Raw genomic sequence first — 15,454 nt, forward strand, 5'->3', positions numbered from 1 at the left:
AGAACACTGTTTTTAAGTGTCCATTTTCCTTAAACATCTATTCATCTCTTTACCCCCAACTTCTTGGATAACTTTCCTTCCTGCTTTATAAAGGAAGTAAAACCAATCTAATGGGAGCTCCTCTGGTTTCTCACATTAAATTACAAACCCACTTTCTTGTACCCATATTCTGCGTCTTCCCTCCTATTACATCAGCGGGATTCCCCTCCTCTGATGAAAGCCCCATCCGTCTGTATGCTCTGGATCCCATTTCTTCCCTCCTCAGGGACTGTTTTCCATTTCCTCTTTTTTTGATATTTCCAACCTCTAAAGTATTAGATCCGCATCCAGTTAATCACCACGTCCTAGCCGTTTTACCTTCTAAATGTTTCTTGAACCTGTTTGATTTTCTTAACTGCTGTCATCTTCTGATCCATGCCACTCTCACCACTTACCTGAACAAAAGTAACGTCTGTTCTTACCCCTTCACATTCGTCCTCTGTAGAGTAACCAGAGTGATGTTGTTAAAATCCATTTTATCAGACGTATAGCCAGGTACATCTGGGGACAGGGTATGTACCTTCTCCATGTATCATCCTTTCTTATTGTCACAGGGCCTTCTTTAACTTCATCTCGACAAATCTGTTGAATCTACCTTCAAATTGTTGAAAAGGTTAATAGTTAATAATTTAACTAAGTGCTCCTAGGATTTAAATGCCTCCTTTTCTCCCCAGCTACTCTTCTGCATCTGATCATATCACTTTTCTGCTTAAAACCCCTGTTTAGCTTCCTTCTCCCCCCAAGATAAAAACTAAAAATCTTTCATAACAACCCATAAAGCCCTTCACCATCTGTCTCCTGCCAACCCCTCCAGCTTCATCTCATACCACCTTGCTTCTCATTCACTATGATTTAGCCACCCGAGCTTTCTTTGTGTTTCTGAAATGTGACAGCCCTCTTTCCTGCATATACTCTCCCACCTCCACCCATGCTCATTTTGCCTTCCTAGTTTTTATGTATTTCCCTGTCTCAGCCTAAATCATCTTTGTGGTGGTGGTATAGTGAGTGCTTAAAAACCTTTATAGTCACATTGACCTGGTTCAAATCCAGCTCTGCTATTTCTCTGAGCTTTAGTTTCCATATCTATAAAATGGGGATATATTTACTTCATAGGGTTGTTGAAAGGCTTAAATAAGATAATTTATATAAAGTTTTATCACAACATCTGTAATATAGTAGACAAATGCTCATATTTTTATAAATCTCACTCTGCTCTTAAGGGTCAAATTCTTTTTTGTAATTGAGGTATAATTGACATGACATATTAGTTTCAGGTGTACAACATAATAACTCAATATATGTACATATTGTAAAATGATCACATAACTCTAACATCATCTCTATACATAGTTACAAATGGGTTAAATCCTTAAGGTTGACTTTGTCATTCTGCTATAAGTAATGGAGACAAGAAGGAGTCCTATTCAGGATAACTTTTTGTCTATACTGTTCCTTCTCTGTGACACCCCCCTAACACCCTCTCAGTTTTTAACAGGAGCAGTAGTAACACAGATTTGGGTTTGATCATCATTTTTGACCATGGCTATTATTTTGAAATGTAGGCAACACCCAGGACACCTACTGTGTGAACGAAGTCGAGCAGACATTCCTGTTGAAGGCCCTGCGGGCATAGATGAAGACGATCCTGTTAATTCTGACTACAGCATGAAACTGACCAAGTTTTCCTTCCAAGTGGATAGGTACAGAAACCGTCTTTCTGCGTTTATTTTATCATTTCCCTTTTTGTCTTGCTTACTCCATACCTTTTCACTAAAAATCTTCACAGAGGTGGACACTTTTTTTTTTTAAGTACAGCTTGTTCCTGGTTTAGTATTTTACTTAGTTCCTTTCACTTGTAACAGGTGTGAGCTCTACCCTGTCTTCCAGGTCTTGGAAAGCCCAGCTATCATCACTGAATAAAGCAATAAAGAGCTCCAAATGGGAGGTTTCCCGTTGTGCTCCATGGTTCCAGGATATTTTGCACTTGGAGTCCCTTGAATCCAATAACCACAGTACAAGTGTGCCAACCTGGGCCTTCACTCCACAGGACATAATGTGCAGTCAGTATAATTTGTCACAGAAGGATCATGCCAAGACCAGTGATCCAGGAAGAGCATGGAAAATAATGCACATCAGTGAACAGGAAGAACCCATTGAGCTTAGATGTGTGTCTGTGACAGGATTCACTGCACTGTTTACTGGGACAGTGGAAAGTATGGGCTGCACCATTGTCCTCTGGGATTTGGAAACCCAGGGCATACAGTGCTTTTCCCTTGGCCAAAAGTGTATTCCTGTAGACAATAGTGGAGACCAGCAACTGTGCCTTACTTTGACAGGTGAGAATATCTTGTATTGGGTTGAAGTCCATTGCTGGGAAGTGTGTATTTTACTTCTGCTGCCCTGGTTGTATTAGTGCCTATTCTGTCCTCTAAGTGATAATATTTCATAGATGACCTTTGGTGTTATTAGTGGTAATGTTTTCTCATATGATTTCTGCTCAGCTAAATGCTAAGATACTAAGTCAGAGAAAATTTAGGAGTAATAAAGGTTGGTTTTAACTCAGGACATCTTTACTTTGGTCTGTACAAGCAAAGGTAGCAAGCTGGTTGCTTGTGGGCCACGTATGAACTGCACATTTATTTTGTTTGACTTGCACTATTTATGCTTTTAAATAAGATTTTATTTATTATAAACATAAAATTAGAGGATTTCACACAAAATCTGGATTTCCAGCTATTACTGAGAAATTATAAGATCTGGCAATACTGGACCTGCATTCCTGCAGAGTAATTTATGAGTTGGAGCTGAATTTCAGTTCTCTTAGGTGAGCCATTTTCTTTCTGGTTAGGTTTCTCTTGCACGTCTGTCACCACCTGCTTGGTCCCTGTAGGCATTTGGGTTTGATATTTTTAGATACACATTCATTCAGCATTTATGCCATAACCTCCTACAAAACTACTGAATGTTACAGAACCATGTGTATCTTCAGTACCCTAGTTTTGGTAATCATGTATTTCTGTGTGTCAGGAGCGTGCTGTTAATTGTTTTATTTTAATAAATCAGAAATGTGACATCTCTGTAAATAGTTAAAGTTTCCAGGTATTGATTGTGCAAGATAATACAAAGTAGAAAAGTGAAATTTAGTGCTACTTCATAGATCGCATTCTCAGGAGAATTTGCCTTAATGATCAATGTTTAAAATATAGAACTCTTCTTTAAAGACATTGAAAAATCATGATGAATTAAGGTCATAATAGTACCTGGTGTCCAATAAATATGTTTGTAATTATAGTGCTGAGGTATTGGGTAATTAGAAATTAATTCCTGCCATAATCCTGAAACCTTAGTCCTACTAATTTATTAAAGCTAACTTTTATTTTTCCTGTAGAAAATGGACTCTCTCTGATTTTGTTTGGTTTGACTCAAGAGGAGTTTTTAAATAGACTAATGATCCATGGAAGTGCCAGCACTGTGGACTTGCTTTGCCATCTCAATGGTTGGGGACGGTGCTCAATCCCCATACATGCACTAGAGGTAACAGAATTAAATGTCTGTAGAACGTTGCTTATTTTCTGTCATATACTCTTATTTGAAGTTTTGAGAGAAGTCATTTAAGCTAGCAGCAAAAAGAACCTTTACCCTTCCATTTGCTTAGTTCTGGGTATTTTATTACCTGAACTCTGCTTAGCAGTTTACCCTTTTTGGCTTTAAAAAAGATTGTGATATATACTATTTAAGGAAGAAAAAGTTATAAGAAATGAAGGCAACAATAAGCGGAAATAAAATAGGAGCGAGTTATGGAAAACTTGAACAGGAGTGATGTTTTATTCCTACCTTATAGTCCCTACTCTTCTATAGAACAATCCAGCTGTAGCAGCATCAGCACCTGAATTTATATAGCATTTTCTAGTTCACAAACACTCCTTTATATGTATTACCTAATTTTGTCCTAAAATATGAGATGGTGTTGGGTGGTTTTCATTCATTTCATTTTACAGATGAGAAAACTTAAGCTCATTATGGTTGAGTGAGTGGCCCACAGCCATACTAAGAAGACTGGAGCTAAAATCAAAGTTAGGCATTTTCTGCTATATACACAACCCCTGGAAGGTCAAGAACTGGAAGTTAATAATGTTATGTGCCAGTTTTTTTAATGACCGCTTTATTGAGATAAAATTCACCCATCTAGAGTGTACATTTCAGTAATTTTTAGTATATTCAGAGTTACACAACAATCACCACTGTCTAATTCCCGAACATTTTCATCACCCCGAGAAGAAACTGTGCCTATTAGCAGTCACTTCCTATTCCTTGCGGCCCCTAAGTGCCAAACACTAATCTACTTTCTGTGTCTGGATTTGCCTATTTGGGACATTACATATAAACGGAATTTTTAAATATGTGGGTTTTGTGACTGGATTCTTTCACTTAGCATGTTTTCAAGGTTCATGTTGTAGCACGTGTCAGTACTTCATTCCTTTTTTGTGGCTGAATAGTATTCTACTATATGAATATACCACATTTTGTTTTCCCATTTATCAGTTGATGGATATTTGGGTTATTTCCACTTTTTGCTGTTGTGAATAATCCTGCTGTGAACACTGTTGTACATGTTTTTGTGTCACCATACGTTTTCATTTCTCTTGGGTATCCAGCTAGCTGTAGGATTACTGAGTCATTTAACTTTTTGAAGAACCACCAGACTGTATTCCATGGTGGCTGTGCTATTTTCCATTCCCACCAGCAGTATATGAGGGTTCCAGCAGCTCCACATCCTCAACTCTTGCTTTTGTCCACCATTTTTATTATAGCCGTTGTAGTGGTTGTGAAGTCAAAGTGAAGCAGTATCTTATTTCCTGATGGCTAATGATGTTGAACATGTTTTCATGTGCTTATTGGCCATTTGTATATTCTTCGAAATATGTCTGTTTAGATCATGTGTCCATTTTTTAATTGCTATTTGTCTTTATTGTTGAGTTCTAAGAGTTTTTTATATGTTCCAGATACTAGACCTTTATGAGCTATATGATTTGCGGATATTTTCTCCCGTTCTGTGGATTGTCTTTTCATCTTCTCAGTGGTGTTTGAAACAAAAAAGTTTTTAATTTTGATGAAGTCAATTCACTTTTTTTTTTTTTTAAGTCATTTGTGCTTTTGGTGTCACATCTAAGAAATCATGGCCTATTCTGAGGTCATGAAGTTTTACTCATAATAAGAGTTTTATAGTTTTAGCTCTTACATTTAGGTCTCTGATGCATTTCGATTAATTTTTGTATATGGAATGAAGAAGGGATCAAACTTCATTCTTTTGCATGTGGATATTCAGTTGATCCAGCACCAAATGTTGAAAAACTTACTTTTATATACTACAACGTATCATTGTTGAAAATTTGAGTAATAGGGAAAAAAAGTAAACTTGTCACCTATAAATCTGTTATCCAGAAGTAATCATATTTACCATAGCAGGGTTATTTTCTTCTACTTGGTTTTTCCTAAATATTGATGTTAATAATCAGGTTTTATCTCATTAATCTTATGACCCTATAGGTAAATACAGTTATTATCCCCTTTTTATAGATGAGGGAACATAGAGGTTAGGAAATCTAATTCAGATATACATGGACAGTAAGGATAGCACCAGGCAGTGTGATTGCAGAGCCTCTGCCCTTACACAATGTGTGTGCATATGTGTGAGTTTAATTAGAATTGCCTGGTACGTACAGCATTGTTTTTGCCTTAGTCTCCCCCGCCCATACAAATGAGTGAATATGTATGATTTAAGTGATTAACAACAACCATAATAAAACAAATACTTCTTTTTTGTGTCTTATTCTTTTTTAATTTATATTTAATATTTTATATTAGTTTCAGGTGTACAGCATAGTGGTTAGACATTTATATAATTTATGAAGTCATCCCCCCAATTAATACCCACCTGGCACTATACATAGTTATAATATTATTGACTATATTCCCTATGCTGTACTTTACATCCCTGTGACTACTTTGTAACTACCAATCTGTACTACTTAATCCCTTCACTTCACCTTTTCCACGCAGCCGCCTAACCCCCCTCCCATCTGGTAAACATCAGTTCTCTGTATCTATAAGTCTGTTTCTATAAAACAAATATTCTTGTACCTACCATCCAGGCAAGAACAGATTATCAGCAATGTTTTTGAATGTGCACCCCTCACCATCCTATTCTCTTACCTTGCCCAGCCTCAGAGTTAACTGCCATTCTGAAAATTTTAATCATTCCCTTGCTTTTCTTTATCTTACTCCATGTAAATGGATCCCCAAATAATACTATTTAGTTTTAGCTATTGTTGACTTTTGTGTAAAATAGAATCACTGTATTCTTTTGGGACTTGCTTTTTTTTTCACTCAACATGATTTTTTTGGGATTCATCTATGTTCACTCAGTTTCACCCTTGTGTAGCATCTTATTATATGAATATGTCTTTATTTATCCAACATAAGCTTATTTCCAGTTGTTTGCTGTTATAAACAATGCTTCTATGAACAATTTCTTACATATCTACTGTAGCACCTGTGCCAGAGTTTCTCTGTGTTAGTAGTGGTACTGGCGCAGGGGTCCTTGCCCCTCTCAGAAGAGAAATCAAGAGAGTGGGTGAAACAGTTTCGCAGAGAGAAAGGTTTGTTAAAGTGAAAGCTTGATGCACCAAGGGAACATACTGCGAAAGAGAATTGATGTGGCTCTCCAAGGCTTACAGGCACAGCGGTTTTATGGGCTCTTGGAGTTAGGGAACACCCCTTCCCCTTTCCCTCTGCAAAGTATGTTGAGGCAGCTGTACCTATATGCTATTTCGTACATTGTGTGTCTCACTAGCATTTTAAATCTTCACCTAGGTGAGTGTTTTTTACAATGAGGAAAAGTTAACTCTAGGACAGCTTTTTTTTTTTTAATTTATTGGGGTGACAATTGGTAGTAAATTTACATAGATTTCAGGTGTGCAATTCTGTATTACATCATCTATAAATCCCATTGTGTGTTCACCACCCAGAGTCAGTTCTCCTTCCATCACCATATATTTGATCCCCCTTACCCTCATCTCCCACCCCCCACCCCTCACCCCCCTTACCCTCTGGTAACCACTAAACTATTATCTGTGTCTATGAGTTTCTGTTTCTCATTTGTTTGTCTTGTTCTTTTGTTGTTTTTGGTTTATATACCACATATCAGTGAAATCACATGGTTCTCTGCTTTTTCTGTCTGACTTATTTTGCTGAGCACTACACTCTCAAGATCCATCCATGTTGTCACAAATGTTCCTATATCATCTTTTCTTACTGCCGAATAGTATTCCATTGTGCAGCCGTTATGGAAGGCAGTGTGGAGGTTCCTCAAAAAATTACGAATAGAATTACCATATAACGCAGCAATCCCTCTCCTGGGTATCTACCCAAAAAAATCTGAGAACATTTATACATAAAGACACGTGTGCTCCAGTGTTCACTGCAGCTTTGTTTACGGTGGCCAAGACATGGAAACAACCAAAATGTCCTTTGATAGATGAATGGATAAAGAAGTTGTGGTATATATACACAATGGAATACTATTCGGCGGTAAGAGAAGATGATATAGGACAGCTCTTTTAACTAATGTGCATGCACAACTTTAGAAACTTTCCTTGGGCCCACTTGTCTCTTTTGTAATTATGGTTCTGTCTGCTCATTGTTTGTTGGCCCAGGGATGTGGCTCAAGATTGTTCTTCCCAGCTGCAGGTTCTAGTGACTACATGACCACCCTTCGTGACCACCAACTACAATAGTACAATTGCTGGGTCATAGGCCATGTGCATTTTTAACTTTACTAGATAATACTGTAGCTTTCCAAAGTTGTTTTATCAGTATATGCTCTCACCAGCAGTGTATGTGAGTTCTCATTGTTGTATGTCTTTGCCAATGCTTGGCATATCCAGAATTTAAAAATTTTTGCCAATCTGATGGTATGATGGGCTTTAATTTGCGTTTCCCTGATTAAGGTTGAATATATATATATATAGTCCATATATATGATATTTAGATTTCTGTGGTAAAGTGATTGCTTAAGACTTTTGCCTGTTTTTTTCTTGGTGTGTTTGTCTTTTTCTTAGTGTTTTATAGGGTTTGATATAGTCTAGATACTAATCCTTATAACAAAAGATTTTCTCACCTATAAATCTGTTTGTGGTGAATATATTCCAACCTGTGGCTTTTTATTTTCTTCATAGGGCCTCTAATTTTAATATAGTTCTAAATTGTAACGTAGTTTCGTCTTTTCCTTTGTAGCTTGTGACTTCTATCCTGAAGTCATAAAGGTATTTTTATATTTTTTCCTAACTTTTAAAATTGACTTTCATGTTTAAATCCTTTCCCTTTGGAACTTATATTTATGCATAGTGTGAGGTAGGGACCTATACTCCCACCCCCATATTGATTACCATTTGTCTCAGCACCATTTCTTTTCAAAAGTCCTTTTACTACCGATCTGAAATGTCAACTTTCCATATATGCATGAGTTTGTTTCTGGGCTCTGTTCTGTTCCATTGGTCTTTGTCTATCCCTGGGGCAATTCCATCCTGTCTTAATTATAAATCCTTCATTTTATTATTCTTCAGGATGTGTTTGTTATTCTCTCTCTCTCAACCCTCTTCCCTATTTTAGGATCAGCTTATCAAGTTACACGAAAAGTTGTTAGGATTTTTATTAGAATTTCATTAAATCTATATATAAAGTTGGAAAGAATTGACATCTTTAGGATATTTAATCATTCTATCCACAAATATAATTTTTCTCCCCATTTTTTTAGGTCTTTATTAATGTTGTTCAGTAACACATTACAATTTTTACATTAAGAGCTTGATACCTGTTAGCTTTATTTTTGGTGTGTGTATATTTATATTGAAATACTATGTATATTTAAATATATGCATATATATTTATATTTAAGTATTATATGTTAAAATAGCATATTTTATATGTTTAAATACTGTACATAGCTATTATAAATGGTATATTTTTAATTTACATTTTGTTAATATACAAAAATACAGTTAACTTTTATATATTGATTTTTGTATTTAGCAAATTTGTTAAATTCTCTTAATTATTCTAAAAACTTACCTGTTAGATTTAATTGAAGTTTTCTATATAGTTAACTACATTTAACATCAAAATAATATAATTTGCTTTCATCTCTTCAAATCCTTTTTACTTTTTTTCCTTGCCTCATTTTGCTGCTGGAATCCTTAGTATAATAGACCAAGAAGTTATAGTGGGTATCCTTATCTTACTCCTGATTTTAAAAAAGAGTACTTGTGATATCTCATTATTCAGTTGTGTGTGTGTATTAAGAAAATGTTTATAAGATTAAACTCCCTTTTTTCCCAGCTATGAGTTTTTATCCTGAATGGGTATTGAATTTTATTGACTGCTTGTTCAGACTCTATTGAGATAATTATATGAATCATCTCCTTTTGTCTATTACTGTAATAAACCACATTAATCAATTTTATTTTATGATGAAATATAACATTAAAAAGTATATTCAGAATATATGTACAGTTTAACAAATAATTACAAAGTAAAAATTCTTGTAACCATCACCTAGGTCAAGAAATAAAACATTACTAGCACTCCAGAAGCTCCTAACCCTTTACTAGCTTGGATATTAAATACTCAGTTTATGTTCTTTTAGAGGATATCCTAGGACATATAATGTGCTTATTTAAATTATTAATTCCAAAGTTAACAACTTTACCCTTCTGGATAATAGAAAGCCATTAAATGCTTTAACTTTATGTACTCTTTCCCTATTTGTGTTGTTGTGTCTTTTAAACCACGTTAAACATCATTATTATGTATTTAGGTTTCTTTCTTTTTACATAGACATTATATATTGTCTTTTCTCTTCATTTCTCCTCACATTTAGGCCTTCCCTCTGCCCGAAGTGTATCCTTTAAAATCTTCTTAGTGAGGAACTGAGTGCTGGTGAACATTCAGTCTTTACTTAATGATGTCTATTTTGCTGTCATTTTTGAAACATTTTTTATGAGTATGGAATTCTAGGTAGGCAGTTGTTTTCTTTCAGCACAGTCATGATCACTTTCTACTACCGTGTTTCCCTGAAAATGAGACGTAGCCAGACCATCAGCCCTAATGCGTCTTTCAGAGCAAAAATTAATATAAGACCTGGTCTTATAAAATTATATTAATTTTTGCTCCGAAAGACGCATTAGGGCTGATGGTCTGGCTAGGTCTTGTTTGGGATAACACAGTCTTCTGGATTCCATTGTCATTGGGAAGTCAGCTGTTGTTCTTTTGAGGGTAGTCTTTTTTTTTTTTTATCCTCCCTTCAGGCTGCTTTTGTGAACTTTTTGTTCTTAGTGTTCCACAGTTTCACTGTGATTTTATGTCTCACTAATGAGTCATGGTCCTCAGTTGGGAATATATTGGTCTATATGATACTCTTTAAAATTTGTTGAGACTCAGTGTCTAGCCTAGTAAGTACTCAGTTTTCGTAAATATTCCATGTACTTGAAAATTAAATGTCTGCTTTCCAGTTGGTACTTCAATCAGAAGTAGACTTTCCATACTCTCCTTTATTTCTCTTAACCTCTATGAGTCTGTTACTTTGTGGATAATTTTTTCATTTCTTCCAGCTCACTAATTCTGTTTTCAGATGTGTCTAATCTATTAAATGCATCCATTGAGTGTATAATTTCAATTTTTATAATTTTTATTTTTAGAATTACTATTTGGTCATTGTTTTTAAATGTGGTATTTTGAAATTTTTCAAATTTACAGAAAAATTGCCAAAAAATAGTAAAGTGAACATCCATTTATCCTTCACGTACATTCACCAACTGTTAACGTTTTTGCTATTAGGTTGGTGCAAAACTAATTGCGGCTTTTGCAATTATTTTTAATCATTGAAACCGCAATTACTTTTGCACCAACCTAATATATTTGTTTTAATTGTGTGTTTACTTAATTTTTGCCGAACCATTTGAAAGTTGCAAACTTTATAATTCTTCACTTCAAGTACTTTAGCATACTTGTGTATCTCCTAAGAACAAGAATAGTCTTTTGTTTAATCATATGTAATTCAGTTTTTCCTTCTACCACTCAGAGCAAAGACATAGTTTGTTGATGTTCTTCCTCTAGGGGCAGTGATTTTTCTACTTCAGCCTTTTTCAGAGAGTGTCACTTTTCATGGACCCTAGGTTTGTTCTCTCTCCTTCCTCCATACATAACTTCCCCCAGTACCTCTCACCTCAACCTACCTAGTCTGTTAACACCCAGAACTTTGGCCCATTGGTTCTCACAGTGTTGTCCCCAGAGCAGCAGCATCACCATCACCTGGGAATTTATTAGAAATGCAGATTATCAAGCCCCATGCCAGACCAACAGAATCAGAAACTCTGGGGCAGGGCTCAGTAATCCACATTTTAACAAACTCTTTAGGTGATTTTTACTCACAGTGCTTTAGACCAGTAGTAGCATACTTTTTCTATAAAGGCCGGATAATAAATATTTTAGGCTTTGCAGGCCATGTGGTTTCTGTTACAAATAATCAGTTGTGCTTTTGTAGCCACTGACAGTAATAAAGTGTATGGCTGTAGCTGTATTCCCTTAAAACTTCATTTACCAAAACAGGCAATGGCTGGATTTTATTGGTGGACTTTAGTTTTCCAACCCCTGCTTTAGTCGGTCAGAGATCTGCAGATGCCTTCAGGCAGCAGTTGGCTTTAGAGCTCACTTTTCTGGATTTTTCTCCTTGTTTTTAGTCCCCTGAGAATTTTTCTCTTTCCTGTTCAGCTGAGCATGCGCGCACACACAAACACACACTCACATACTCACATATTTTTTAAAATCGAGATCCCTGGTCAGAAATGGGAGTCTGTTTTTAGCCTGCTCTTGTTAATGCTATATCATACTGCTTTAACATTTTAATTCAAATAGGCTATAACTTGCCTGTAAGGGTGATCCACAAGTACCTAGCTTTGAATGGTTTTGGAATTAACAGTAGAGCTGGAAGGGTTTTCTACTCTAAGTTCTTGGTTCTACTGAAGCAGAAACTGATGTTCGGAAAGGTTACAGAGACTTGCCCCAGATTACATAATTAGTCATTTTCAGAATCCTCACAAGAACCCAGGTTCTCCTGCAAGATAAACATAGCTTGTGTCTCCTCCAGTCTCAGGACATTAAGTTCTGAAGTTTTTAAAAACTGTATCCTGATTTTTTTCTATTGTAATTTTTTTCGGATTTTCTCTGATTTCAGGCCGGGATAGAAAATCGTCAGCTGGACACAGTAGATTTCTTTTTGAAGAGCAAGGAAAATCTTTTAAATCCATCCTCAAAATCTTGTGTACCTGATCAGTTTGATCACTTTCCATCCCATTTATATTTAAGACGTAAGTAGAATAAATATGTCTACATTTGTACTTATCATTTTATCTTGTTAATCATTCCAATTATTGTTGTGTTTTCCTATGACTTATTTACTTGCTAAAAACTCAGTCATGAGATTTTATATGCTTTGTGGAAACTTGAGAGAGTTGTGAGAATCTGTAAATGTTCTTATTCTAAGTGGGGTGTTTATTGTTCATATACTGCCTGTAATGTGCTTCACATTTTTAGTAAGGAAGAGATGATCTTTCAAATTCAAGAAATTTTTATTCAAAAGAGAATAAAATTCATTTGCAAAGTTGCCTACCCTTGCAACTGTCTGAGATATATAGTGACAGTGCAGCTGACTGAGTTATGGATTGGAATGTACAAGAATTTTCAGCCTGACTCTTCTGCTACACTGCCAACGCTTTTCAAGATTTTGGCTTTTTTTTTTTTAACTTTTATCTATTTAAGTGTGTTTTTCCAGGACCCATCAGCTCCAAGTCAAGTAGTTGTTTCGATCTAGTTGTGGAAGGCGCAGCTCACAGTGACACATGTGGGGATCGAACCGGCAACCTTGTTGTTAAGAGCATTGTGCTCTAACCAACTGAGGTAACCAGCCGCCACCCCCAAGATTTTGGCTTTTTTAATAAACAGGAAAGCTAGCTTTTATTCTTGGGCCAGGTAGTCATACAGATCCTCTCCTCAGAAGCATAAGGTAATAAAATATATTTTTCCCTGTATATACAGGTTTATAATCTTACATATTTTTTATTTGATAATATAGATATATTAATAGTTAATAATAGATATACTTATTATTTATGGAATTACTAGACATTTGGTCCTGTCCAAAATGTTCACAGAGACATTTGGTCAATGCTAGACACTCCTCGAAATTTCGTCATGTCCAAAACATCCACTGAGACATTTGGTCCATGCCGAAAGGTCCTTGAAATTTGGTCCTGTCAGAAACCTCCGTGAGTGTATTTGGTCTATGCCAAATGGTGACACTTAGGAAACATCCCTGGGTTCAAACAGCCCATCACATTTATTTATACTTTTGGTTTACAGGATTAATACATAAAAAATCCTGTCATGTTCTGTTGGTCCAATAATTGTGTTGGGGCTGTATTGCTGATAATAACCTTTCTTGCCTTGGAAGCCTAGCTGGTCCTGGTCCATGAGGTAGATGAGTTGCCATGGACCAAATGTCTCCGTGGACATTTTGAACAGGACCAAATGTCCTACAAGGATTTATGGTGGCACAGAATTTCATTCTGTGGGCTGTACCATAATTTACCCAACTAAACTTCTTTTAGCCATTTAGATGGATTCCAATTTTCACTATTATTTGCAGTGTGCTATAAAGGCTGTATATGTATAATTTCACATACCATGTTTCCCCGAAAATAAGACCTAGCTGGACAATCAGCTCTAACACGTCTTTTGGAGCAAAAATTACTGTAAGACCCGGTCTTATTTTACTGTAATATAAGACTGGGTCTTATATAATATAATACCGGGTCTTGTATTATTTTTGCTCCAAAAGATGTGTTAGAGCTGATTGTCCAGCTAGGTCTTATTTTCGGGGAAACACGGTATGTACAGTTACTTACTTGGGATAAATTTCTAGATGTGGAATTTCCAAGTCAAAGAGATACACAGTTTAAATTCTCAACACTTTGATAAATTGTCCTTCAGAACAGTTTTACCAATTTGTACTCGAGTTACATGAAGAAAATGACAACCTACCTTTTCCATTGATGTAGTAGTCTCACTGAGAATGTAGAGGAAACATTTTCTTTTTTAAAAACATTCTCTTTTGAGTGCAGAGTTTGGTTTCCTCCCTCTTGAATTGCTAATCCTTTTTATGCTCCAATTTTCTTTTTTAATCTGCTCAGATTTATAAAAAAAAGGCCTAGTTTGTGGTGCTGAGTGGGGCTCCATCAGTGATTATATGGTCATTACTCCTCCTGTGGTCTGTGATTTCTAGTCACTTCATTCTCACCTGAAGGGCAGGGGGATGAGTCTGGAAATCAGAAATGTGGGAATAGCTTTACCTGCTCTCCCAGGGTAAAACCCACATTTCCCATCATCCTCACTCACATAGATACAGTTCTACAGCTTATGCTGAGATAAACAGGAATCACTTAATTAGGGCCTGCAGCTGGCAAGTAGAGGATTCAAGGGCCCACACCCCTTGCCTTCACCTGCACGTTTGCGAGAATGGTTTTGGAATCAGGCAGCCGTTTAAGTTCAAATTTTGGCTCTGTCACTTACTTTCCAAATTAGGTTGGGCAAGTTATTTATCCTCTCTGAACCTGTTTCCTCATCTGTAGAAAGGGGGCTATATCACCTACCTTTCAGGTTGTTGAATAAATGAGATAGCATTTATAAAACACCAAATACAATACTTAAGATACAGTAGGTGGTCAGCAAAATGATAGTTAACTAGTAATACCAGTAAATAATGACTGGTGGTAAGTAGAATCACTAAAGTTTGTGGATAATAAGACTTCATAAAAATTGTGAGTTTTTTGAGAATAAGACATTGGTCCTTGTTTTATGTTTTAAAATATTGCAGCATGGTGTTTTTAGATATGTTCATTTTATTGGGAGTATCCTAGTGTTCATATTAATTTCCTTGGTTCTTTCTCAGATGTGGAAGAACTGACACCAGCATTGGATTTACTTTGCTCAGCAATTAGAGAAAGTGATTCTGAAACCCAAAGCAAAAACTTCTCAGAACAATTGCTTAGTCTTACACTGTCCTTCCTTAACAAACAAATAAAGGAGCTTTTTGTTCACAATGAAGGTAAGAAGAGCAGCAAAGAAGGGTGCAGTTGTCCTATTCATGTATCAGGTCAGAGATATTGGTGGTCCTATTTCATCACAGAGCATAAGCTGGTTGAAGTGCCATTTGCTAACGTTGGGTAAAATCAGTGTCTAAATATGTGAGTGAAATGGGTTCTAATTCTGGGAAAGTTGGCAATTAGGATGAATCATTATGAAA

At 36.0% G+C, this 15,454-nt stretch overlaps 1 protein-coding gene across 2 annotated transcripts in view; it reads left to right on the forward strand.

Moving 5' to 3' along the window:
• Nucleotides 1-15,454, forward strand: part of SPG11 (SPG11 vesicle trafficking associated, spatacsin) — a 76,872-nt gene that overhangs the window by 9,575 nt on the left and 51,843 nt on the right. For both annotated transcript variants that reach the window (XR_012494767.1, XM_019725312.2), the window contains exons 5-9: nt 1,602-1,739; nt 1,927-2,375; nt 3,428-3,573; nt 12,329-12,461; nt 15,101-15,256. Coding sequence is in view for 1 of the 2 variants with exons in the window: in XM_019725312.2 (XP_019580871.2) it covers nt 1,602-1,739; nt 1,927-2,375; nt 3,428-3,573; nt 12,329-12,461; nt 15,101-15,256 (1,022 nt within the window). In the remaining variant the exon portion in view is untranslated. The remainder of the gene's footprint in view (nt 1-1,601; nt 1,740-1,926; nt 2,376-3,427; nt 3,574-12,328; nt 12,462-15,100; nt 15,257-15,454) is intronic.

This window comes from Rhinolophus sinicus, linkage group LG03 (assembly GCF_036562045.2).
Source record: "Rhinolophus sinicus isolate RSC01 linkage group LG03, ASM3656204v1, whole genome shotgun sequence".
Lineage (NCBI taxonomy): Eukaryota > Metazoa > Chordata > Mammalia > Chiroptera > Rhinolophidae > Rhinolophus > Rhinolophus sinicus.